General features: G+C 69.8%; 2 protein-coding genes across 2 annotated transcripts in view; one reads left to right on the top strand and one right to left on the bottom strand.

Moving 5' to 3' along the window:
* The window catches only part of LOC135324585 (phosphoribosylformylglycinamidine synthase-like), a 55,380-nt gene extending 53,777 nt beyond the window's left edge, over window positions 1-1,603 (bottom strand). The window contains exon 1 of the mRNA XM_064501165.1: window positions 1,506-1,603. The gene's annotated coding sequence lies outside the window, so the exon portion shown is untranslated. The remainder of the gene's footprint in view (window positions 1-1,505) is intronic.
* An 8,095-nt stretch (window positions 1,604-9,698) lies between these two features.
* LOC135324560 (mitochondrial fission 1 protein-like) lies at window positions 9,699-20,197 on the top strand. Its single transcript, XM_064501142.1, has 6 exons — window positions 9,699-9,820; window positions 10,682-10,755; window positions 12,308-12,443; window positions 13,185-13,261; window positions 14,637-14,742; window positions 18,906-20,197. Exons 2-6 carry the CDS (start codon window positions 10,711-10,713, stop codon window positions 18,992-18,994), a joined length of 453 nt encoding a protein of 150 aa, XP_064357212.1. The 5' UTR covers window positions 9,699-9,820; window positions 10,682-10,710; the 3' UTR covers window positions 18,995-20,197.
* The last annotated feature ends 5,793 nt before the right edge of the window (window positions 20,198-25,990 follow it).

The raw sequence follows: 25,990 nt of genomic DNA on the forward strand, positions 1-25,990 counted from the left end.
GGACCCCCAGGGACCTCCAGGACCCCCCCGGGACCCTGACACCCCCCCAGGGACCCACGACCCCCCCAGGACCCTTGGGACCCCCCTAGGGACCCCTGGGACCCCCTGGGACCCTGACACCCCCCGGGGACCCCCAGGACCCCCCCGGGACCCCCTGGGACCCCTTGGGGACCCCCCCATCCCCCGGGGACTCCTGGGACCCCCCCGGGACCCTGACACCCCCCCAGGGACCCTTGGGACCCCCCTAGGGACCCCCTGGGACCCCTTGGGGACCCCCCCAGGACCCCAACCCCCCTGGGGACCCCCAGGGACCCCTTGGGGACACCAAGACCCCCAGGGACCTCGACAGCCCCAGGGGGACCCGGGACCCTTTGGGGACCCCAGGGACCCCCCCAGGGACCCCAACCCCCTCGGGGACCCTCCAGGACCCCTCGGGGACCCCAAAACCCCCCCCGGGACCCCCAGGACCCTTTGGGGACCCCCGGGGACCCTCCCGGACCCCTTGGGGACACCAAGACCCCCCCGGGGATTGGGACCCCTTGGGGACCCCAGGACCCTCAGGGACCCACTGGGACCCTCTGGGGACCCCAAAGCCCCCCCCAGGGACCCCAGGACCCCTTGGGGACCCCCAACCCCCCCCGGAGACCCACTGAGACCCCTTGGGGACCCCAAAGCCCCCCCCAGGGACCCCAGGACCCCTTGGGGACACCAGGGACCCCCCGGGGACCCACCGAGACCCCTTGGGGACCCCCAGCCCCTCCCGGGGACCCCCGGGGACCCCCAAGGTCCCTTGGGGACCCCGCCACGGGGGTGGGCGGACCCCCTACGTCACTGGGGGGGGCCCTGACGTCACCAACGGGGACCCCTCGGGGACCCCCCTCCACGTGCGTCACTCGGGGACCCCCATTGCGTCACTAAGGGAGACCCCCCCCTCCACGTGCGTCACTAACGGGGACCCCCCCCAAGCGCCCCGAAGGGGGGGGACCCCCCTGCGTCACAATGGGGGTCCCACGTCACAGAGGGGTCCCCGACCACGTGGGCCCCTGGAGGGGGGGGGGACCCCACGTCACAATGGGGGTCCCACGTCACAGAGGGGTCCCCGACCACGTGCGCCCCTGGAGGGGGGGGACCCCCCTGCGTCACAATGGGGGTCCCACGTCACAGAGGGGTCCCCGACCACGTGGGCCCCTGGAGGGGGGGGACCCCACGTCACAATGGGGGTCCCACGTCACAGAGGGGTCCCCGACCACGTGGGCCCCTGGAGGGGGGGGACCCCACGTCACAATGGGGGTCCCACGTCACAGAGGGGTCCCCGACCACGTGGGCCCCTGGAGGGGGGGGACCCCACGTCACAATGGGGGTCCCACGTCACAGAGGGGTCCCCGACCACGTGCGCCCCTTGGGGGGGGAACCCCCGCGCGCGTCACCGCGGGGACCCCCCTACGTCACCAGGACCCCCTACGTCACCAGGACCCCCCCCTACGTCACCACGGGACCCCCCGTACCCGTCGCCGTCGCCGCCGCCGTCTCCCGCCGCCGCCGCGCGGCCCCGACGACAAGGGGAGGGGCGGGATGATGCCACCCCCGGCGGGAAGCCCCGCCCCCCCCCCGCGCGGGGCCCAGGCGTCCGGGGACTGGGGGGGCCGGGGGGGGGGAAGGGGGGGGATCCGCTCCACCCCCCCAGGGGCCCAGGCATCCGGGGTGCCCATCCCCCCCCCGCCACTAGGGGCCCAGGCGTCCGGGTGCCCCTCCCACCAGGGGCCCAGGCGTCCGGGTGATGCCCATCCCCCCCCCACCCACCAGGGGCCCAGGCATCCGGGGTGCCCATCCCCCCCCCCAGGGGCCCAGGTGTCCGGGTGATGCCCATCCCCCCCCCACCCACCAGGGGCCCAGGCATCCGGGGTGTCCATCCCCCCCCCAAGGGGCCCAGGCGTCCGGGCGCCCCCCCCCCACCATGGCCAGCCATCACTGCCCCTCCCCCCCCCACCAGCAGGTGGGGGGGGTGCCCGGACGCCTGGGCCCCCCAGGGCGGGGGAGGGGAGCCACCGGGACGCCTGGGTCCCTCTCCTGCCCCCCACCCCGTTGCCTCATAGGTGGGGGAAGGGCTCATTACCCAGAAGCCTTTGCGGTTCCCCCCCCCACCTCAAGGCCAGGCTGGACCCTGTGACCCCGGGGGGGGGGAGGGGGCAGCAGGGGGCCGTGGGCCAAGGGGGCGGGGGAGGGGTGGGGAAGGTCACGGGTGACATCACAGGTGACATCAGGGGTGACATCAGCAGGCAAGTGGCCTTGGGGCAGGACGGCTCGTGGGGCGGGTGGCCCCAAGGGACCCAGGCGTCCGGGTCACCTTCTGCCCCAGGGGGCCCAGGCGTCCGGGTCCCTCTGCTACCCCGAAGGGGCCCAGGTGTCCGGGTGTCCTCCACACCTAGCGGGCCCAGGCGTCCGGGCCCATCCACCCACAAGGGGACCCAGGTGTCCAGGCCACATTCAGCCCAGGGGGCCCAGGCGTCCGGGCCGCTCTGCTGCCCCGAAGGGGCCCAGGCGTCCGGGCTCCATGCAGCTCAAAGGGGCCCAGGCGTCCGGGCATCCTCCACCTCCAGGGGCCCAGGTGTTCGGGTCACCTTCCACCCCAGGGGACCCAGGTGTCCGGGTCACGTTCAGCCCAGGGGGCCCAGGCGTCCGGGTCACCTTCCGCTCCAGGGGGCCCAGGCATCCGGGCCACATGCAGCTCAAAGGGGCCCAGGCGTCCGGGCGTCCTCCACCTCTAGGGGCCCAGGCGTCCGGGTCACCTTTCACCCCCACCAGGGGCCCAGGCGTCCGGGCCTTTCACCCACGAGAGGGCCCAGGTGTCCGGGCCATGTTCAGCCCGAGGGGCCCAGGTGTCCGGGTCACCTCCCGCCCCCACAAGGGGCCCAGGCGTCCGGGCCCATCCACCCCCCAAGGGGGCCCAGGCGTCCGGGCCACATACAGCTCAAAGGGGCCCAGGCGTCCGGGCGTCCTCCACCTCTAGGGGCCCAGGCGTCCGGGTCACCTTCCACCCCAGGGGACCCCGGTGTCCAGGCCACGTGCAGCCCAAGGGGGCCCAGGCGTCCGGGCCACATGCAGCTCCAAAGGGGCCCAGGCGTCCGGGCGTCCTCCACCTCCAGGGGGCCCAGGCGTCCGGGTCACCTTTCACCCCCACCAGGGGCCCAGGCGTCCGGGTCCATCCACCCACGAGGGGGCCCAGGCGTCCGGGTCACCTTCCACCCCAGGGAACCCCGGTGTCGGGGCCATGGTCAGTCTCAAGGGGCCCAGGCGTCCGGGCCGCTCTGCTGCCCCAAAGGGGCCCAGGCGTCCGGGCCACATACAGCTCAAGGGGGCCCAGGCGTCCGGGCCTTTCACCCACGAGAGGGCCCAGGTGTCCGGGCCATGTTCAGCCCGAGGGGCCCAGGTGTCCGGGTCACCTCCCGCCCCCACAAGGGGCCCAGGCGTCCGGGTCACCTCCCGCCCCCACCAGGGGCCCAGGTGTCCGGGTCACCTCCCGCCCCCACAAGGGGCCCAGGCGTCCGGGCCCATCCAACCCCCAAGGGGGCCCAGGCGTCCGGGCTCCATGCAGCTCAAAGGGGCCCAGGCGTCCGGGTCACCTTTCAGCCCCACCAGGGGCCCAGGCGTCCGGGTCCATCCACCCACGAGGGGGCCCAGGCGTCCGGGTCACCTTCCACCCCAGGGAACCCCGGTGTCGGGGCCATGTTCAGTCTCAAGGGGCCCAGGCGTCCGGGCCGCTCTGCTGCCCCAAAGGGGCCCAGGCGTCCGGGCCACATACAGCTCAAGGGGGCCCAGGCGTCCGGGCCTTTCACCCACGAGAGGGCCCAGGTGTCCGGGCCCATCCACCCCCCAAGGGGGCCCAGGTGTCCGGGTTCCATGCAGCTCAAAGGGGCCCAGGCGTCCGGGCGTCCTCCACCCCCAAGGGGGCCCAGGCGTCCGGGCCCATCCACCTCCAGGGGCCCAGGCGTCCGGGTCACCTTCCGCCCCAGGGGGCCCAGGCGTCCGGGCCCTCAACCCCCCCCCCCGAAGGGACCCAGGCGTCCGGGCCCCCCCCCTCCCCCCCCGTGAGGCGGCTTCCCCCTCGACTTCACCCCCCTCCGAGAGGGGGCGTGGCCGGGGGGGCGTGGCCGGGGGGGGCGTGGCCACGCACAGCCGCAGCCCAAAGGGGGGGGGGCGCGGGCGGCGCTGCAGGGGGCGGGGCCGGCGCCGCGGCTCCTCATTGGCCGCCGCGCGGCCGCTGCCCAGCGCGGCCAAGGCGCTCTGCGCATGCGCGCCGCCCCTACCGGCGCGCCGGCTCACCCGCCCCCCCCAACGAGGCGCGGGCGGCGCATGCGCAGTCCCCTCCCGCGGGGAGGCGGCACAGGGCGCCCCCCCTCCGCTGAGGCGCCGCGGCGCATGCGCACTCCCCTCCCGCCAAGAGCCGGCGGCGCTCGGCGCCCCCTCCCCTGAGGCGCCGGCCGCGCATGCGCAGTCCCTCCCGCGCCGAGCCCGCCGCGCTCTGCGCCTCAGCCCCCCCTCGCTGAGGCGCCGGCCGCGCATGCGCAGTCCCTCCCGCGCCGAGCCCGCCGCGCTCTGCGCCTCAGCCCCCCCTCGCTGAGGCGCCGGCCGCGCATGCGCACTCCCTCCTGGGGGGGGGGAGCCCGCCTCAGCCCCCTCCCCTGAGGCGCCGGCCGCGCATGCGCAGTTCGCCCCGCGCTGAGCCCGCCGCTCTGCGCGCCTGCGGCCCCCCCCACCTGTGAGGCGCCGGCGGCGCATGCGCAGTCCCTCCCGCGGGGGCTTCCCGCCGCGCTGTGCGCCTGCGCACTGTCCGCTGAGGCGCCGGCGGCGCCTGCGCAGTGCGGCGCGCGGGGGGATGCGCATGCGCGGTGCGGCGCCGGCCCGGCAGCCGGCAGGAGCCGGCAGGAGCCGGTAGGAGCCGGCAGGAGCCGGTAGGAGCCGGTAGGAGCCGGTAGGAACCGGTAGGAACCGGTAGGAACTGGGCGATGCCGCCGCCGCGCTCTGCCCCCCCCGGTCCTCCCGGCCCCCCCGGTCCTCCATGGCCGCCCCGGTCCTCCCGGGCCCCCCCTCGGTCCTCCATGGCCTCCTCGGTCCTCCCGGCCCCCCCCGGTCCTCCGGGCCCCCCCTCGGTCCTCCCGGCCCCCCCGGTCCTCCCCGGCCGCCTCGGTCCTCCCGGCCCCCCCCCCGGTCCTCCCGGGCCCCCCCCCGGTCCTCCATGGTCTCCTCGGTTCTCCCGGGCCCCCCCCGATTCTCCCGCCCCCCCCCCGGTCCTCCCGGCCCCCCCTTGGTCCTCCCGACCCCCCTCGGTCCTCCCGGGCCCCCCCTCGGTCCTCCCGGGCCCCCCCTCGGTCTCCCGGCTCCCCCTTCGGTCCTCCCGGCCACCCCCTCCGTCCTCCATGGCCTCCTCGGTCCTCCCGGCCCCCCCCCGGTCCTCCCGGCCCCCCCCTCGGTCTCCCGGCCCCCCCCTCGGTCCTCGTGGCCCCCCCCCCGGTCCTCCCGGGTGACGTTGTCCCCCCCCGCCACCGTTGTCACTCGGAATAAACCCCGTGGCCCCGCGGACCCCCCGTCTCCGTGTGTGGGTCTGTCCCCGGCGCGGGGTGACGTGGGGGGGACGTGGCATGGGGGGGGGCCAGGTCTGTCCCCCCGTGTCCTCGTGGGTGGGGCAGCCCCACGGTGGGGACGTCTGCGCGGCCGCGGGGGCCCTGGTCCACGTGGGGGGGTGTCACCGCGGCCGCGATGTCCCTCGTCCCCATGGCTGGGGTGTCCCTAGAGCCCAGGTGTCCCCATGGCCGCGGTGTCCGTTGTCCCCATGGCTGCGATGTCCCTCGTCCCCATGGGTGGGACATCCACAGAGCCTAGGTGTCCCCATGGCCACGATGTCCCTTGTCCCCATGGCCAGGATGTCCCCAGAGCCCAGGTGTCCCCATGGCCAGGTTGTCCCTCATCCCCATGGCTGGGGTGTCCCTAGGGCCGAGGTGTCCCCATGGCCCAGGTGTCCCCATGGCCACAGTGTCCCTCGTCCCCATGGCCGGGACGTCCCTAGAGCAGACGTGTCCCCATGGCCGGGATGTCCCTAGAGCCCAGGTGTCCCCATGGCCGCGGTGTCCCATGGCCACGGTGTCCCATGTCCCCATGGCTGGAGACCCACAGAGCTGAGGTGTCCCCATGGCTGGGGTGTCCCTAGAGCCCAGGTGTCCCCGTGGCCGGGATGTCCCTCGTCCCCATGGCTGGGGTGTCCCTAGGGCCAAGGTGTCCCCATGGCCGCAGTGTCCCTCGTCCCCATGGCTGGGGTGTCCCTAGAGCCTGGGTGTCCCCATGGCCGGGATGTCCCTCGTCCCCATGGCTGGGGTGTCCCTAGAGCCTGGGTGTCCCCGTGGCCGCGGTGTCCCTCGTCCCCATGGCTGGGGTGTCCCTAGAGCCCAGGTGTCCCCATGGCCGGGATGTCCCTTGTCCCCATGGCTGGGGTGTCCCTAGAGCCCAGGTGTCCCCGTGGCCGCGGTGTCCCTCGTCCCCATGGCTGGGATGTCCCCAGAGCCCAGGTGTCCCCATGGCCGGGATGTCCCTTGTCCCCATGGCTGGGGTGTCCCTAGGGCCAAGGTGTCCCCATGGCCGGGATGTCCCTTGTCCCCATGGCTGGGGTGTCCCTAGAGCCCAGGTGTCCCCATGGCTGCGATGTCCCTCGTCCCCATGGCTGGGATGTCCCCAGAGCCCAGGTGTCCCCATGGCCGGGATGTCCCTTGTCCCCATGGCTGGGGTGTCCCTAGGGCCAAGGTGTCCCCATGGCCGGGATGTCCCTTGTCCCCATGGCTGGGGTGTCCCCATGGCCCAGGTTTCCCCATGGCCGCGATGTCCCTCGTCCCCATGGCTGGGTTGTCCCTAGAGCCCAGGTGTCCCCGTGGCCGCGGTGTCCCTCGTCCCCATGGCTGGGATGTCCCCAGAGCCCAGGTGTCCCCATGGCCGGGATGTCCCTTGTCCCCATGGCTGGGGTGTCCCTAGAGCCTGGGTGTCCCCATGGCCGGGATGTCCCTTGTCCCCATGGCTGGGGTGTCCCTAGGGCCAAGGTGTCCCCATGGCCGCGGTGTCCCTCGTCCCCATGGCTGGGATGTCCCCAGAGCCCAGGTGTCCCCATGGCCGGGATGTCCCTTGTCCCCATGGCTGGGGTGTCCCTAGAGCCTGGGTGTCCCCATGGCCGGGATGTCCCTTGTCCCCATGGCTGGGGTGTCCCTAGGGCCAAGGTGTCCCCATGGCCGCGGTGTCCCTCGTCCCCATGGCCGGGATGTCCCTTGTCCCCATGGCCGGGGTGTCCCCTGTCCCCACAGCTGCGGTGTCCCCATGGCCGGGACCTCGGCGGGGTCCAGGCGGGGGCAGGGCAGGGCTCCCCGGGGGTAACGGCCCAGCGGGTGCTGTGGGTGCCCGGACGCCTGGGCCCCTCGGACGCCTGGGCCCCTCCCAGACACTTGGGCCCCTCCCGGACGCCTGGGCCCCCCCTGGACGCCTGGGCCCCCTCCCGGACACCTGGATCCCACCCGGACACCTGGGCCCTTCCCGGACACCCGGATCCCACCCGGACACCTGGGCCCCTCCCGGACCCCCCCCCCGCCCCCGGCCCGGACGCCTGGGCCCCTGGGCAGCCGCAAGGGGGTGTTTGGAGGTCACCCGGACGCCTGGGCCCACTCGGACGCCTGGGCCCCTGAGGAGCTGTGAGGGGGCGTTGGAAGGGCTCCCGGACGCCTGGGCCCCCGGGGGGGATGTGACGGGGTGGTTGGAGGGCTCCCGGACGCCTGGGCCCACCCGGACTCCTGGGCCCCCCAGGGAGGCGGAATGGGGCGTTGGGGCAGCTCCCGGACGCCTGGGCCCCTCCCTGAGAGCCCCCCGATATCCCCGGACGCCTGGGCCCCTTCACGCGGGGCGGTGCCCGGACGCCTGGGCCCCTCCTTGGCATCACCCTGACACCCCCGGACGCCTGGGCCCCTTCACGCGGGGGGGTGCCCGGACGCCTGGGCCCCTCCTTGGCATCACCCTGACACCCCCGGACGCCTGGGCCCCTTCGCGCCAGGGGCACCCGGACGCCCGGGCCCCTCCCTGAGAACCCCCCCCGCCAGGACGCCTGGGCCCCTCGTGCACACGCGTGTGTGGGGGGGGTCCATGACACCAGCACACGCGTGGGCCAGGCTCTATGTGAGCCGCACACGCGTGTTCTGGTCCCGTGTCACACGCACACGCGTGTTGGGGGGGTCCCGTGTCACACGCACACACGTGTCGGGGGGTCCCGTGTCACACGCACACGCGTGCTGGGGGGGTCCTGTGTCATGCACACGCGTGTGTTGGGGGTCCTGCATCGTGCACACGCGTGTCGGGGGGGTGAACACGCAGCGGTCACGCGTGTGCCGGAGCAGCGGGAGGCGGCGGCCATTTGCTCCAGGCTCTGCCAGGACCCGGAGGTGGGTGGGCAGCGTCGACACGCGTCAACACACCTCGACACGCGTGTGCGGGGTGGGGGGCAGGCGGCCACACGTCTCAACGTGTGTCAACACGTGTCAACATGCCTCAACACGCCTCCACACACTTCACAACATGAAGCCACACACCTTCGCAGGCCCCCACATGCTCCAACACGCTCTGACACGCCTCAACACACGTGTGCGGGGCGGGGTGTGGGTGGCCACATGGCTCCGCATGCTCCCACATGCCTCCACACGCCTCTACACCTCCCTGCACGCCCCAACGCGGCTCTACACGCATGTGCGGGGGGTCTGCACACCTCCACAGGCCTCCACATGCTCCAACACGCTCCCACACGCCTCCGCGCGCCTCCATGTGACCCCACACACCTCCACATGCGTGGGCAGGGCAGGCCCACACGCCTCCGCACGCTCCCGCACGCCTCCACACGCCTCAGCACGTGTGTGCGGGGGAGGCCACACAGCTCCGCATGCTTCCACCCGCCTCAACATGTGTGTGGGGGGTGGGCCACATGCGTCCACACGCCTCAACATGGCTTCACACGCCTCCACACGCTTCCACACGCCTCCACATGCCTCAACATGGCTTCACACGCCTCCACACGCCTTCGCAGGCCTCCCCAGGCCTGCACACGCTCCAACACGCTCCCACACGCCTCCACACGCTCCAACACGCCTCCACACGCCTCCACACGCGCCCATGCCCTCGGCTCCCGGGGGGCGGGGCTCCGCCGAGGGGGCGTGGCCGGGGGGCGTGGCCAGGCCCGGGGCGTGGTCGAGGCTGGGTGAAGGGGCGGGGCCAGAGCAGTGGCAGCCGCGGGGGGGCGGGGCCAGGGCAGCGGCAGCCACGGGGGGCGTGGCCAGGGCGGCATCGGCGACAGGGGGTGTGGCCAAGCAGCGGGGGGCGTGGCCAGGGCGGCGGGGGCGTGGCCAGGGCGGCAGCGGCCAGACGGGGCGTGGCCAGGGCGGCGCAGCCGAGCCGGGACAACCGGGGGCGTGGCCAGGGCGGCGGGTGGGGGCGTGGCCAGGGCGGTGCGGGAAGGCGCAGGGGGCGTGGCCTCGGCGGCGGGGGGCGTGGCCTCGGCGGCGCGGGAAGGCGCCGGGGGCGTGGCCAGGGCGGCGGGGGGCGTGGCCTCGGCGGCGGGTGGGGGCGTGGCCAGGGCGGCGGCGGCGCCGCGTTTAGGCGCGAAGCCGCGGCCGGTGCCGCGCGGGGGGGGGGGGGTTGTCGGAGGAAGGCGTGGCCGGAAGTGAGCGTGGCTGACGTCACCCGCGCGGCACCGCCCCGGAAGTGGAAGGCGAGGGCCGCGATGCGCCAGGGCGGCGCCGGGGCCGAAATCGCGGTAATTCACCCCAAAAATCAGCCCCCTGAGGGGTCCCTCCCCCCCCCCCCCGGGCCGGGCTGCTGCAGGTTGGGCCCGAAATCCCGGGAATTCACCCCAAAATCGCCTCCCGTCCCCCCCCCCGTGTTCCCGCAGCCTGTGACCAAAATCCCGGGAATTCACCCCAAAACCCAGCCCCCTACGGTGACCCCGGCTCCCAGGTCAGAGCAGGGGCCCAGGCGTCCGAGGGGCCCAGGCGTCCCGCCTCCATCCCCCCATGACACCCCAAAGGGGCCCAGGCGTCCTGGCCCCGCCCCCTGTCACACCCCCAAGGGGCCCAGGCGTCCTGGGGAGGCTCCCTGCCCCCCCCCAAGGGGCCCAGGCGTCCTGGCACCCCGCAGCGGGGACCCCGGCGCCCGCCTGCTGTTGCCAGGGGGCGGGGCAAGACCGTTGCTAGGGGGCGGGGCCGGGCGGTTGCCAGGAGGCGGGCCCAGGTGGTTGCTAGGGGGCGGGGTGAGCCGTTGCTAGGGGGCGGCCACAGCCAGGCAGCAGGGGGGGGGCCCAGCCGTTGCCAGGGGGCGGGGCCGGGCCGTTGCTAGGGGCGGGGCCGGCGGTTGCCAGGGGGCGGGGCCGTTGGCAGGGGCGGGCGCGGGGGGGGGGCCGTTGCCAGGGCGCGGCGCTGGGGGCGGGCGGTTGCCACGGCCGCGGCCGAGCCAATGGGAGCCGGCGGCGGCCGACCTCGTTGTGACGTAGGCGTCGGGGGCGGCGCCAGGCGGCCCCATGGCAGCGCGCATGCGCGCGGCTCCGTTGCGGGAGGGGAGGGGAGGAGGGAGGAGCGGGGAGGGCGGGGTGTCAACGTGACGCCGCTTCCGCTTCCGGCAGGGGGCGGGGCGCGGGCGCTTCCGGGTGCGATGGAGTCGGAGCTGGACGACGTGGTGGCCGTGGAGGACCTGATGGTGAGGCCCCGCCCCCCCGGACGCCGGCCCCGCCCCCTAGGCGCGGCCCCGCCCCTCCTTCGGCCCCGCCCACCGAGGGGGGGGCTCGCTCCCCCTCCCCCCTTCCCGCCGTGGCGCAGCTGCCGCCGGCCACGCCCCCTCCTTGGCCACGCCCCCCCCTCGGGGCCCCAGGCGGCGGCGCAGCCCCTTGGCCACGCCCCCCGCGCGGCGCTGCGTCACGCCGCCTTGGCCACGCCCCCCTCGGCACCCGGCCACGCCCCCTCGGCCAACACCCCCCTCCCCGGTCCCAAGCGGCGGCGCAGCCCCTTGGCCCCGCCCCCCGCGCGGCGCCTGGCCCCGCCCCCTCCTTGGCCACGCCCCCTCGGACCCCAAGCGGCGGCGCTGCCCCTTGGCCACGCCCCCTCCTTGGCCACGCCCCCCGCGCAGCCTCCATCCAGGCCCCGCCCCCTCCACACGCCCCCTCCTCAGCGGCCACGCCCCTTCCTTGGCCACGCCCCCTCCCTTTGGCCACGCCCCCTCCACGCTGGCCCCGCCCCCGGGGTCCCTCCCGCCCGGCCCCCCTGTGTCCCCATGGCCACCTCCCCGTGTCCCTGTGCCCTTGACCCCATGTTTGTGTCCCCGTCCGTGTGCCGGTGGCCCTGTCCCTGCGTCCCCATGTCCCCTGTGTCCCCCTGTCCCCGTGTCCCCGTGTCCCCATGTCCCTTGTCCCTGCGTCCCCATGTCCCCGTGTCCCTCCTCCCTGTGTCCCCATGTCCCTGCACCCCATGTCCCTTGTCCCTGTGTCCCCCATGTCCCCCATGTCCCTCGTCTCTGTGTCCCCGCGTCCCCCATGTCCCCCGTGTCCCCATGTCCCCATGTCCCTAGTCCCTGTGTCCCCATGTCCCCCGTGACCCTGTGACCCCATGTCCCTTGTCCCTCGTCCCTGTGTCCCCATGTCCCCCGTGTCCCCATGTCCCTCGTCCCTGTGTCCCCACGTCCCCCCGTGTCCACATGTCCCCATGTCCCTAGTCCCTGTGTCCCCATGTCCCCCCGTGACCCTGTGACCCCATGTCCCTTGTCCCTCGTCCCTGTGTCCCCGTGTCCCCCATGTCCCCCGTGTCCCCATCTCCCTCATCCCTGTGTCCCCGTGTCCCCATGTCCCTTGTCCCCGTGTCCCCATGTCCCCCATGTCCCCCTGTGTCCCCATGTCCCTCGTCCCTGTGTCCCCATGTCCCCCCATGTCCCCAAGTCGCCATGTCCCTCGTCCCTGTGTCCCCACGTCCCCCTGTGTCCCCATGTGCCTCGTCCCTGTGTACCCGTGTCCCCCCATGTCCCCCCATGTCCCCCATGTCCCCCATGTCCCCCATGTCCCCAAGTCCCCATGTCCCTTGTCCCTGTGTCCCCATGTCCCTCATCCCCATGTCCCCATGTCCCCCATGTCCCCGTGTCCCCATGTCCCTCGTCCCTATATCCCCACGTCCCCCCGCGTCCCCGTCCCCCCGCATCCCCCGCCTCCCCGGCGCGCGGTGACGCGGTGACGCGGTGACGCGGTGACACGGTGACGCGGTGCCAGGCGCTGGAGCGGCGGTACGCGGCGGCGCGCCGGGGGGGGGGGCCGGTGCCCCCCCAGGTGCAGTTCGAGTACGCCTGGGCCCTGGTGCGGAGCCGCTACGGGGGGGACGTGGCCCGGGGGGCCGCCCTGCTCGAAGGTGACGCGCGGGGACACTGGGGACACGGGGACATGGGGGACACGGGGGAGATGGAGCACATGGGGGGATATGAGGGACGGGGGGACATGGGGGACATGGGGGACATGGAGGGACATGGGGGGACATGGGGGACATTGCGGACATGGGGGGACATGGAGGGACATGGGGGGATAGAGGGGACATTGGGGACATGGGGGGACATGGGGGGACATGGGGGACATGGAGGGACATGGGGGACATTGGGGACATGGGGGGACATGGACATGGGGGGACATGGGGGACATGGGGGACATGAGGGATATGAGAGACATGGGGGGACATGGAGGGACATGGGGGACATGGGGGGACATGGAGGGACATGGAGGGACATGGGGGACATGAGGGACATGAGAGACATGGGGGGACATGGAGGGACATGGGGGACATGGGGGGACATGGGGGACATGAGGGGACATGAGGGACACAGGGGGACATTGGGGACATGGGGGGACATGGAGGGACATGGAGAGACACAGGGGGACATGGAGGGACATGGGGGGACACGGAGGGACACGGGGGGATACGGGGGGACATGGGGGACATGGAGGGACCATGTGGCCTTGGAACAACCATGACTAATCTGTATTTTTTTTTGTCCCTTGTTTGTGTCATTTTTGTCGCATTCTTGCCTTCTCCATGTTACGTGTCCCCACATGTCCCCGATGTCCCCTGTGTCCCCTGCGTGTCCCCGTGTCCCCGCAGAGCTCATGCCCACGGGCACCAAGGAGGAGCAGCGTGACTACGTCTACTACCTGGCCGTGGCCAACTACCGCCTCAAGGTGGGGACAGGGGACACGGGGGGACACGGGGGGACACGGGGGGCACGTGGGGACACGAGGGACACGGGGGGACACGGAGGGGACACGGAGCGGACGCCTCTGGGGGAATCACAGGCCTGGTGACAAGGCCGCGTCCCCGCGGGAGCGGTGGCGGCAGGGCCGTGTCCTCGGGGGACTTGGGGACGGGGACGTGTCCCTGGGGGACATGGGGACAAGGACGTGTCCATGGGGGACACAGGATGATGGGGACATGTCTGTGGGGCGCATGGGGACAGTGACATGTTGTTGGGGGACCTGGGGACAGTGACATCTCAGGGACACGGGGACGAGGACGTGTCCATGGGTGACACAGGGTGACGAGGACATGTCCATGGGGGGCTTGGGGACAGTGGCATGTTGGTGGGGGACATGGGGACAGGGACGTGTCCCTGGGGGACACGGGGTGATGAGGACATGTCCATGGGCGACCCTGGGACAGTGGCATGTCGGTGGGGGACATTGGGGACACGGGGGAGGTTGGTGGCACCAGGGTGACTTGGAGAGGGTTGGTGGCACCAGGGGGGACATTGGGGACCTGGAGGAGGTTGGTGGCACCAGTTGGACCTGGAGAGGGTTGGTGGCACCAGAGGGGACATTGGGGACACGGGGGAGGTTGGTGGCACCAGGGGACAAAGTGGCGCCTGCCCTGACGGTGTCGTCCCTCTGCCCCGTCCCGTGTCCCCACCATGTTCCTGTCCCCGTGTCCCCATGTCCACGTGTCCCCATGTGTCTGTGTCCCCTTGTCTACATGTCCCTATGTGCCCTGTGTCCTATGTCCCCATGTCCCCTGTGTCCCCATGTTCACGTGTCCCCATGTGTCTCTGTCTTCTGTGTCCCCCCATGTCCTGTGTCACCACGTCCCCTGTGTCCCCGTGTCCCTGTGTCCTCCGTGTCTTGTGTCCCCACGTCCCCACGTTTCTTGCTTTCCTGTGTCCCATGTCACGGCGTGTCCTGTGTCACTGCGTGTCCCATGTCATGTCATGACATGTCTCACGTCCTGCTGCGTCCCCTGTCCTGGCGTGTCCCACGTGTCCCGGTGTGTCCTGCCGTGTCTCAACGTGTCCCAATGTGTCCCGGCGTGTCCCAATGTGTCCCGGCGTGTCCCAACGTGTCCTGGCATGTCCCGATGTGTCCTGACGTGTCCTGGCGTGTCCCGGCGTGTCCCGGCATGTCCCGACGTGTCCTGGCATGTCCCATGTGTCCTGGTGTGTCCTGCGTGTCCCGGTGTGTCCTGGCATGTCCCGACGTGTCCCACCTGTCCCGGTTTGTCCCAACGTGTCCCGGCGTGTCCCGGCGTGTCCTGGCGTGTCCTTGGCGTGTCCCTGGCGTGTCGCAGGAGTACGAGCGGGCGCTGCAGTACGTGGAGGGGCTGCTGCAGGCTGAACCCCACAACGCCCAGGGGCTGCGGCTGCGGCGCCGCATCCGCGACAGCATGCGCAAAGGTGGGTCCCACACGCCTGAACACGCTTAGACACGCTTAAAACACGCTAACACACGCTTAGACATGCTTAGACATGGCTACGCGCGGCTGCGTGTGGCTACGGGCAGCGGGTGCCTCCGCGTGTCCCCCCCGGGGGCTGTGGTGGCAGCGTGTCTGCGATGGCGTGTGCAAAGGTGGGTGCCACACACTTAAACACGCTTAGACACGCTTAAAACATGCTTAGAACACGCTTACACATGCTTAGACACGTTTAGACACGCCTACGGGCGGCTACGGGCAGCGGGTGTCCCCGCGTGTCCCCCAGGGGCTGTGGTGGCAGCGTGTCCGCGATGGCGTGTGCAAAGGTGGGTCCCACACGCTTAAACACGCTTAGACATGCTTAAAACATGCTTAGAACACGCTTAGACACGTTTAGACACGCCTACGGGCGGCTACGGGCAGCGGGTGCCCCCGCGTGTCCCCCCCGGGGGCTGTGGTGGCAGCGTGTCTGCGATGGTGTGTGCAAAGGTGGGTCCCACACGCTTAAACACGCTTAGACACGCTTAAAACATGCTTAGAACACGCTTACACACGCTTAGACGCGGCTACGGGCGGCTACGGGCAGCGGGTGCCCCCGCGTGTCCCCCCCGGGGGCTGTGGTGGCAGCGTGTCTGCGATGGCGTGTGCAAAGGTGGGTCCCACACGCTTAAACACGCTTAGACACGCTTAAAACATGCTTACACATGCTTAGACATGCTTAGATGCGCTTAAACATGCTTACACACATCTAAACATGCCTGAACACAGCTAAAGACACCTAAACACACCTAAACATGCCTCGACACGGCTCAGCCCACCTCAACACGCCTCAACATGCCTCAACACGCCTCAATAAGCCTCAGCCTGCCTCAACACGCCTAAACACACCTCAACATGTCGCAACACAGTTCAACACGCCTCAACACGCCTCGGTAAGCCTCAGCCTGCCTCAACATGCCTAAACACGCTTCAACATGCCTTAACACACTTCAGCAGGTCTCAACATGCCTCAACACGCTTTCAACACACGTCAACATGGTTCAGGACACCCAAACATGGCTCAACAGGCTTCAACATGCTTTCAACACGCCTTAACATGCCTAAACACACCTCAACATGCTTCAACACGCGTCAACATGGCTCAGTGCATCTCAGTATGCCTTAACACGCCTAAACACGCCTCAACATGCCTCAACATGCTTTAGCACCCTTTCAACACGGCTCAACACCCTTTCAACATGCCTCAACGCGCCTCAACACGCTTCAGCATGCCTCGATAAGCCTCAGCGTACGTTAGCACACGTCAACACGCCTCAACATGCCTCGACACGCCTTAACATGCCTCAACAGGGCTCAACATACCTTGACACACCTCAACATGCTTTGATGCACCTCAACATGCTTCAACACGCCCCAACATCCTTGCAACACGCCTCAACACGCCTCAACACACCCAAACACGCCTCAACACCCTTTCAACACGCCTCAACACACCCAAACACGCCTCAACACCCTTTCAACATGCCTCAACGCACCTCAACACGCCTCAACACGCTTCAGCATGCCTCGATAAGCCTCAGCGTACCTTAGCACACGTCAACACGCCTCAACATGCCTCGACACACCTTAACATGCCTCAACAGGGCTTAACATACCTCGACACACCTCAACATACCTCAACATGCCTTGACGCACCTCAACATGCTTCAACACGCCCCAACAGCCTTGCAACACGCCTCAACACACCCAAACACGCCTCAACACGCCTCAACACACCCAAACACGCCTCAACACCCTTTCAACACGCCTCAACACACCCAAACACGCCTCAACACGCCTCAACACACCCAAACACGCCTCAACACCCTTTCAACACGCCTCAACACACCCAAACACGCCTCAACACGCCTCAACACACCCAAACACGCCTCAACACCCTTTCAACATGCCTCAACACACCCAAACACGCCTCAACACGCCTCAACACACCCAAACACGCCCCAACACCCTTTCAACACGCCTCAACACACCCAAACACGCCTCAACACGCCCCAACACCCTTTCAACACGCCTCAACACGCCTAAAGACGCCTCAGCACACCTCAACACGCCTCTACCCACCTCAACATGGGGCAACAGGTCTTAACATACGTCAACACGCCTCAGCACGGCTCGATATGTGTCGACACCCTTTCGACACGGTTCAACATGCCTCAACACGCCAAAACTCAGCTCCGCACGCTTTGACATGCCTGAGTATGTCTTAATGTGGCTCGACATGGCTTAACACGCCTCCACATGCCTCAACACGCTTGCATGCGCTTGAACACGCCTCGACATGGCTCCACGCGCTGGCACGTGTCCCCCGTGTCCCCTCGCGTGTCCTGGCGTGTGGGTGGCAGCACTGACCTGTGTCTCCATGTCCTTCCTGTCCCCCCATGTCCCTCCCTGTCCCCCCATGTCCCCCATGTCCCTCATGTCCCTCCATGTCCCCCATGTCCCCCCATGTCCCTCGTGTCCCTCCATGTCCCCCCATGTCCCTCCATGTCCCTCCATGTCCCCCCATGTCCCCCATGTCCCTCCATGTCCCTCCATGTCCCTCCATGTCCCCCATGTCCCTCCATGTCCCTCCATGTCCCTCCATGTCCCCCATGTCCCTCCATGTCCCTCCATGTCCCCCATGTCCCTCCCTTTCCCCCCATGTCCCCCCATGTCCCTCCATGTCCCCCATGTCCCCCATGTCCCCCCATGTCCCTCCATGTCCCCCCATGTCCCCCATGTCCCCCATGTCCCTCCATGTCCCTCCATGTCCCCCCATGTCCCCCCATGTCCCCCATGTCCCTCCATGTCCCCCATGTCCCCCATGTCCCCCCATGTCCCCCATGTCCCCCCATGTCCCCCATGTCCCTCCATGTCCCCCATGTCCCCCATGTCCCCCCATGTCCCTCCATGTCCCCCCATGTCCCCCCATGTCCCCCCATGTCCCCCATGTCCCCCCATGTCTCTCCATGTCCCCCCATGTCCCTCCATGTCCCTCCATGTCCCCCATGTCCCCCCATGTCCCTCCATGTCCCCCATGTCCCTCCATGTCCCCCATGTCCCTCCATGTCCCTCCATGTCCCCCATGTCCCTCCATGTCCCCCCATGTCCCCCCATGTCCCTCCATGTCCCCCCATGTCCCCCCATGTCCCCCATGTCCCCCATGTCCCTCCATGTCCCCCCATGTCCCTCCATGTCCCCCATGTCCCTCCATGTCCCCCCATGTCCCCCCATGTCCCCCATGTCCCCCATGTCCCCCCATGTCCCCCATGTCCCTCCATGTCCCCCATGTCCCCCATGTCCCCCCATGTCCCTCCATGTCCCCCATGTCCCCCATGTCCCCCATGTCCCTCCATGTCCCCCCATGTCCCCCATGTCCCCCCATGTCCCCCCATGTCCCCCATGTCCCCCATGTCCCTCCATGTCCCCCCATGTCCCCCATGTCCCCCCATGTCCCTCCATGTCCCTCCATGTCCCCCATGTCCCCCCATGTCCCCCCATGTCCCCCATGTCCCCCATGCCCCCATGTCCCTCCATGTCCCCCATGTCCCTCCATGCCCCCCCATGTCCGTCATGTCCCCCCATGTCCCCCCATGTCCCTCCATGTCCCCCATGTCCCTCCATGTCCCCCCATGTCCCCCCATGTCCCCCATGTCCCCCATGTCCCCCCATGTCCCCCATGTCCCTCCATGTCCCCCATGTCCCTCCATGCCCCCCCATGTCCCCCATGTCCCCCATGTCCCTCCATGTCCCTCCATGTCCCCCATGTCCCCCCATGTCCCCCATGTCCCCCCATGTCCCCCATGTCCCCCATGTCCCCCCATGTCCCTCATGTCCCTCCATGTCCCTCCATGTCCCTCCATGTCCCCCCATGTCCCCATGTCCCTCCATGTCCCCCCATGTCCCCCCATGTCCCCCCATGTCCCCATGTCCCTCCATGTCCCCCCATGTCCCCCCATGTCCCCCCATGTCCCCATGTCCCTCCATGTCCCTCCATGTCCCCCATGTCCCCCCATGTCCCCATGTCCCTCCATGTCCCCCCATGTCCCCCCATGTCTTCCACATCCCTCCATGTCCCCCGTGTCCCCGATGTCCCCTGTCCCCCAGACGGGCTCCTGGGCATGGCCCTGGTTGGTGGCCTGGCCCTCGGTGTCGCCGGCCTCCTCGGCCTCGCCATCGCCAAGGCCAAGTCCTGACCCCCCCCCGGCGTGTCACCTCCCGTTGTCACCCCCGTGTCACCCCCGTGTCACCTCCCCCCATGTCACCCCATGTCGCTCCATTGCCCTGTGTCACCTCTGTGTCACCCCCTACGTCACCTCCCCCCGTGTCACCCCATGTCGTCCCCGTGTGTCACCTCCCCCCTGTGTCACCTCCCTGTGTGTCACCCCCCGTGTCACCCCGTCACCCCCCCGGTGTCACTCTGACGCCTTGTGACACTCCATGTCACCCTGTGTCCCCTCACCCCCGTGTCACCCCTCTGTGTCACCGTCCCGGTGTCACCCCGTGTGTCACCCCCCTGTGTCAGCCCATGTCACCCTGTGACACTGTGTCACCTCATCACTCCGTGACACCCTGTGTCCCCTGATCCCTGTGTCCCCCGTGTCACCCCCCCTTGTCACCCTGTGACGCTCTGTGTCACCCCATCACTCCGTGTCACCCCGTGTCCCCTCATCTCACCCATGTGTCACCCCTGTGTGCCCCCCCCGTGTCACCATGTCCCTGAGGTGCCACCGCCCATGACCGGCACGGCCCACCATGTCCCCCCGTGTCTCCTCCGTCCCGTGTCACCTCCATGTCCCCCATGTCCCCTCCGTCCCGTGTCCCCCCGTGTCACCTCCGCGTCCCCCCATGTCCCCGTGTCCCCACGTCCTTCCCCGTCCCCGTGTCCCCTCCATGTCCCCTTACGGCGATGACCCGGTGACACGACGGCGACGCCACGGTGACACCACGATGACACGGCGGCGATGCCACGGTGACACGGCGGTGACATGATGGTGACGCCACGGTGACATGACGGCGACATGATGGTGAAGCCACGATGACACAACAGTGACGCCGTGATGACATGATGGTGACGCCACGGTGACGCCACGTTGACACGACGGCGACATGATGGTGACGCCACAGTGACATGATGGTGACACCATGGTGACATGATGGTGACACCGGGGCCGAGAGGGCGACACCAAAGCAGGACGCGGCGGCGCCTCGGTGGTGACGTCGCGGTGACACCGGTGACATCACGGCGACGCCACGGTGACGTCACAGCCACAGCCGGGGACGCCGGGGGGGTGACGCCCCCGTGTCCCCCCCCCCCCCCCCGTGTGCCTTGGGGACACGCGTGTCCCCCCCCCCCGCGTCCCCCCCCCTCCGGCGTGTAAATAAAACCGGTTGCGTTCGCTGCCGCCTCCGAGTGCTGGGGGCGCCCGGACGCCTGGGCCCCTCCGGACGCCTGGGCCCTCCCGGACGCCTGGGTCCCTCCCGGACGCCTGGGCCCCCCCGGACACCTGGGCCCCCCGGACGCCTGGGCCCTCCTGGACGCCTGGGCCCCCCCGGATGCCGGGGCCCCTCCCGGACGCCTGGGCCCCTCCTGGACGCCTGGGTCCTCTCGGACACCTGGGCCCTCCCAGATGCCTGGGCCCCTCCTGGACGCCTGGGCCCTTCCCAGATGCCTGGGCCCTCCCGGACGCCTGGGCCCTTCCCAGATGCCTGGGCCCTCCCGGACGCCTGGGCCCCCCCCCGGACGCCTGGGCCCCTCCCGGACGCCTGGGCCCCTCCCGGACACCTGGGCCCCCCAGACACCTGGGCCCCATGGAGCGGGGGGGGGGGGGGGGGGGGCGTTCTCCAGTGTCTTGTATTGGGGTTGAGCTCGGGGGGCCCAGGCATCCGGGGGCCCCCAAATCGCCCTCCCTGAAGGGGCCCAGGCATCCTGGCCCCCCCCCAAGGGGCCCAGGCGTCCTGGTGTCCCCCCCCATTCAACCCCCCCATTGCCCCAAGGGGCCCAGGTGTCCGGGCCCCCCCCTTCACCCCCCCCCAAGGGGCCCAGGCGTCCGGGCATGCCCCCATCCCCCCAATTCCCCCTCCCTGAAGGGGCCCAGGCGTCCTGGCCCCCCCCTCCGTTCACACCCCCCCCCCCAAGGGGCCCAGGCGTCCGGGCGCGTGCCGGGCAGGAGCCGCCCTTTCCTGCCCCGGTGGGGAGGGACGGGCAGGGGGGGCCCAGGCGTCCGGGCGTTGGGGGTGGGGCCGGGGGGGGGAAGAACAGAGGCTCCCGGACGCCTGGGCCCCTCTCGGGGGGGGGGAGGGGAAGGAGCGGTGCCGGGAAGGGGGGGGAGGGGCCCCGTTACGGCTCCCCCGAGCCCCGTTAGCCGCCGGCCTTGGGCCGGGCCCGGACGCCTGGGCCCCCCTGGGCGGGGGAGGGGAGGCGGCCCGGACGCCTGGGCTCCTTTGGCCGTGGGGGGGGGGCAGTTGGGGGAGGGGGTGTTGTGGGGGGCCCAGGGGTCCGGGTGGAGTCGGGGGGGGCCCAGGCGTCCGAGTGGGTTTGGGGGGCCCAGGCGTCCGGGTGGGTTTGAGGGGGCCCAGGTGTCCCGGTCAGGTTAGGAGGGCCCAGGCGTCTGGGTGAGGTTCAGGGGGGCCCAGGCGTCCGGGTCAGGTTAGGAGGGCCCAGGCATCCGGGTCATGTTGGGGGGGCCCCAGGCGTCCAGGTGGGTTTGGGGGGGCCCAGGCGTCCGGGTCAGGTTGGGGGGCCCAGGTGTCCGGTAAGTTCAGGGGGGGCCCAGGTGTCCGGGTGGGTTCAGGAAGGGGCCCAGGCATCCAGGCCATGTGGGGGCCCAGGCGTCCGGGTGAGTTCGGGTGGGGGGGGGGGCCCAGGCGTCCGGGCGCGGCCCCCGCTGGCCCCGGCCCAGCCCGGGTTGGCGTCAACAGGAAAGTGGGAGCCGGTGCCAGCCGGGGGGGTGGGGGGAAGAAGCCCGGACGCCTGGGCCCCCGCCCGGACGCCTGGGCCCCCCCCCCTGCTGCCCCCGGACCGGGATGGGGGGGGCGGGGAGGCTACGGAAGAGACAGGGGTGGGCCCGGACACCTGGGCCCCTTCTGGGTGGGGGAGGGGCCGGGAAGCCTGGGTTCACCGCGTGCAATCGCGCCCCCCCCCAGCAGCGCCCCCCCCCCCGGCCCATTCACACCCCACTGGACCCTCATTGCACCCCCCCATTCACCCCCCCAACACCCCATTCACACCCCGGAGTGACCCATCACACCCCAGTGACCCCTCCATTCACCCCCCCCATCGCCCCCCAGAGTGACCCATCGCTCCCCATTTTGCCCCCCCCACTCGCTGTGTTCACCCCCCCCGCTCCAATTCACACCCCCCTCAGCCCCCCCCATAGTGCCCCATCACATCCGAGGCTCACCCCCATTCACCCCCCCCGTCACCCCATTCACACCCCCCCCCTTGTCACCCTGTCAGACTGTCGTGAACCATCGCACCCCCCCCATTCACCCCCCCCCCCGGTGACCCATCACGCCCTGTTTCACCCCCCCCCCGGCCCCCATTCACACCCCCTCTTTACCCCCTATAGTGCCTCATTGCACTGCAGGCCCCCCCACACATTCACCCCCCCATCGCCCCCATTCACACCCCCCCAATCACCCCCATTCACCTCCCATTAACCCCCATCACCCCCCCATTCACCCCCTGCTGCCCCCATTGACCCCCATTCACACACCCCCCCCCCGACATCCCCATTCACAGCCCCATTTACCCCCATTCACCACCGTCACCCTCCCCATTCACCCACCCATTCCCCCTCATTCACCCCCCCATTCACACCCTGCTGCCCCCGTTCACCCACCATTCCCCCCCCATAACCCTCCTTTCACCCCCCCATTCACCCCCATCACCCCCCATTCACATCCTGCTGCCGCCGTTCACCCCCCCATTCACTGCCCATTCACCCCCCTGTAACCTCCCACTCCCACACCCCATCCACCCCCATTCACATCCTGCTGCCCCCCTTCAGCCCCCCGTCACCCCCCCCATTCACCCCGTTGCCCCCATTCCCTCCTCATTCACCCCCAGTTCACCCCCCCATTCCCACTGCTGCCCCCATTCACCTCCTGTCACCCCCCCATTTACCCCCATTCACCCCCCGTCACCCCCATCACCACCCTATTCACACACTGTTGCCCCCATTCACCCTCCCATTCACCCCCGTACCCCCCCGTCACCCCATTCCCCCTCATTCACCCCCAATTCACCCCCGTCACACCCTGCTGCCCCCATTCAACCCCCCGTCACTTCACTCACCCCCCATTCACCCCTCTGTCACCTCCCATTCACCCCCCATTCACCCCCCCCATTTACCCCCATTGACACACTGCTGCCCCCATTCACCTCCCCATCCACCCCCCCATTCACCCCTGTAACCCCCCATTCACCCCATTCACCCCCCCATTCACATCGTGCCACCCCCATTCACACCCCCATTCACCCCTCCGTCACCCCCCCATTATCCCCATTCACCCCCCTCACCCCCATTCACATCCTGCCGCTCCCATTCACCCCCCCACTCACCCCCATTCACACACTGCCGCCCCTATTCACCCCCATAACCCCCCCGTCACCCCATTCACACCTTGCTGCCCCCGTTCACGCCCCACTCACCCCCCTGTAACCCCCCCGTTCACCCCCCCTCGCCCCCATTCAGCCCATTTACCCCCATTCACCCCCCATCACCCCCATTCACCCCCTGCCACCCCATTCACCCCCCCGTCACCCCCCCATTCACCCCCCCTCACCCCCATTCACACCCTGCCGCCCCCACTCACCCCCCCCATTCACCCCCCCGGCCCCGCCTCCCCCGCCCCCCCCGGCCCCTCCCGCCCCTTAAGGCCACACCGGGGCCACCGCTGCCACCGCCGCCGCCACCGAGCGACCGTGAGTCCGGCCACGGCCCCCGCGTGTCCCCCCCGCGTGTCGTCCCCCCCCGGTCCCGGGTCCCCACGGCCACCGCCGGGTCCCCACAGCCGTCCCTGTGTCCCTGCCAACCCCCCGTGTCCCCCGTCCCCCATCCCATGTCCTGTGTCCCCTGTCCTGTGTCCTGTGTTGCCGTCTCCTATGTCCCGTGTCCCACGTCCCACATAGCATCTCCCGTGTCCCCTGCGTGTCCCGTGTCCTGTGCCCCCCTCATGTCCCGTGTCCCCATCCCATATAGCATGTCCCCACATGTCCCTTGTCCCATATAGCATCTCCCCCGTGTCCCCTCTGTCCCCCTGTGTCCCTTGTCCCTGTGTCCCCATCTCTCGTGTCCCCCCATGTCCCTTGTCCCCCATCCCGTGTCCCCCATCCCATATAGCATCACCCTTGCCCCCCCTGTGTCCCATGTCCTGTGTCCCCATGCCATATAGCATGTCCCCACGTGTCCCACAGCCCATATAGCATCTCCCCCGTGTCCCGTGTCCCTGTGTCCCCCATCTCCTGTGTCCCGGTGTCCTCCTGCATCCCAGGTCCCCCTTGTCCCAAGTCCCCCATCCCACATAGCATCTCCCGTGTCCCCTGTCCCTGTGTCCCCCATCTCCCGTGTCCCCTCGTGTCCCCCTGTGTCCCCATCCTATATAGCATCTCCTGTGTCCCCCATCTCCTCCGTGTCCCCGTGTCCCCTCTCCTGTGCCCCCCGTGTCCCCCCGTGTCCCCTCTGTGTCCCGTGTCCCCCCTGTGTCCCCACCCCGTATAGCGTGTCCCCACGTGTCCCTTGTCCCATATAACATCTCCTGTGTCCCCTGTGTCCCTTGTCCCCTGTGTTCCTTGTCCCCCGGTGTCCCCCAGCCATGGGGCGCGGGGGGGCGGCGCTGGGGGGGCTGGGGCTGGCGCTGGGGGCGCTGGGCTGGGGGCTGCTGGCGGCGGCGCTGCCCCACGACGCCTGGGGGGTGGCGGGGGGCCAGGCCAGCGCCGTGGCCACCGTCACCGTCACCCGCGGGCTGTGGCGCGACTGCGCCGCCGACGCCACCGGCGTCACCTCCTGCCTGGAGCTGAGCTCCCTGCTCAGCCTGCCCGGTACGGGGGACACGGGGGGGACACGGGGGGGGACACCGGGGGGACACCATGGGAGACATCATGGGGACATCATGGGGACACCATGGAGACACCATGGGGATGCCAGGGGAACATGGGGGGGGACATCATGGGGACACCTGGGGGACACCTGGGTGACATCATGGGGATACTGTGGGGGACATTACAGGGACACCATGGAGATATCATGGGACATCATGGGGACATCATGGGGACACCTGAGGGATGTCATGGGGACACCACAGGGACATCATGGGGGCATCAAGGGGACATCATGGGGGGGACATCATGGGGGACATAATGGAGACATCACAGGGACACCTGGGGACATCATGGGGACATGATGGGGCACCATGGGGGGCACCATGGGGACACCATGGGGATGCCAGGGGGACATGGCGGGGGGGCATCATGGGGACACCTGGGGGACACCATGGGGACATCATGGGGGACATAATGGAGACATCACAGGGACATCATGGGGACATCATGGGGATATGGTGGGGACACCATGGGGACATCATAGGGACACCGGGTGGACATCATGAGGACATCATGGGGGACATAATGGAGACATCACAGGGACATCATGGGGACATCATGGGGATGCCAGGGGGACATGGGGACATCATGGGGACACCTGGGGGACACCTGGGGGACATCATGGGGATACCGTGGGGGACATTACAGGGACACCATGGAGATATCATGGGACATCATGGGGACATCATGGGGATATCATTGGGGACACTATGGGGACACCTGAGGGATGTCATGCGGCTATCACGGGGACACTATGGGGGCATCAAAGGGACATCATGGGGGACATCACAGGGGACACCGGGGGGACATCATGGGGACATCATGGGGACATCATGAGGACACCTGGGGGATACCATGGGGACATCACAGGGACATGGGGGACATCATGGGAATATCATGGGGACACCATGGGGTCACCATGGGGACATCATGAGGACATCAGGGGAACGCTGGGGGGGGAAACCATGGGGGCATCATGGGGGGGGGCAGCATGGGGACATGGAGGGCCACCATGGGGACACAGGGCCATGGGGCCACCATGGGGCCATGGAGGTCCACCATGGGGACATCATAGGGACATGAAGAG

This window comes from Dromaius novaehollandiae, chromosome 32, assembly GCF_036370855.1.
Source record: "Dromaius novaehollandiae isolate bDroNov1 chromosome 32, bDroNov1.hap1, whole genome shotgun sequence".
NCBI lineage: Eukaryota > Metazoa > Chordata > Aves > Casuariiformes > Dromaiidae > Dromaius > Dromaius novaehollandiae.

Coding starts and splice junctions, on each gene's coding strand:
- LOC135324560 (XM_064501142.1), top strand. CDS start 10,711: ATGGAGTCGGAGCTGGACGACGTGGTGGCCGTGGAGGACCTGATG. Junction 13,262..14,636: donor TGGCCAACTACCGCCTCAAG/GTGGGGACAGGG, acceptor GGCGTGTCGCAG/GAGTACGAGCGGGCGCTGCA. Junction 14,743..18,905: donor CCGCGACAGCATGCGCAAAG/GTGGGTCCCACA, acceptor CCTGTCCCCCAG/ACGGGCTCCTGGGCATGGCC.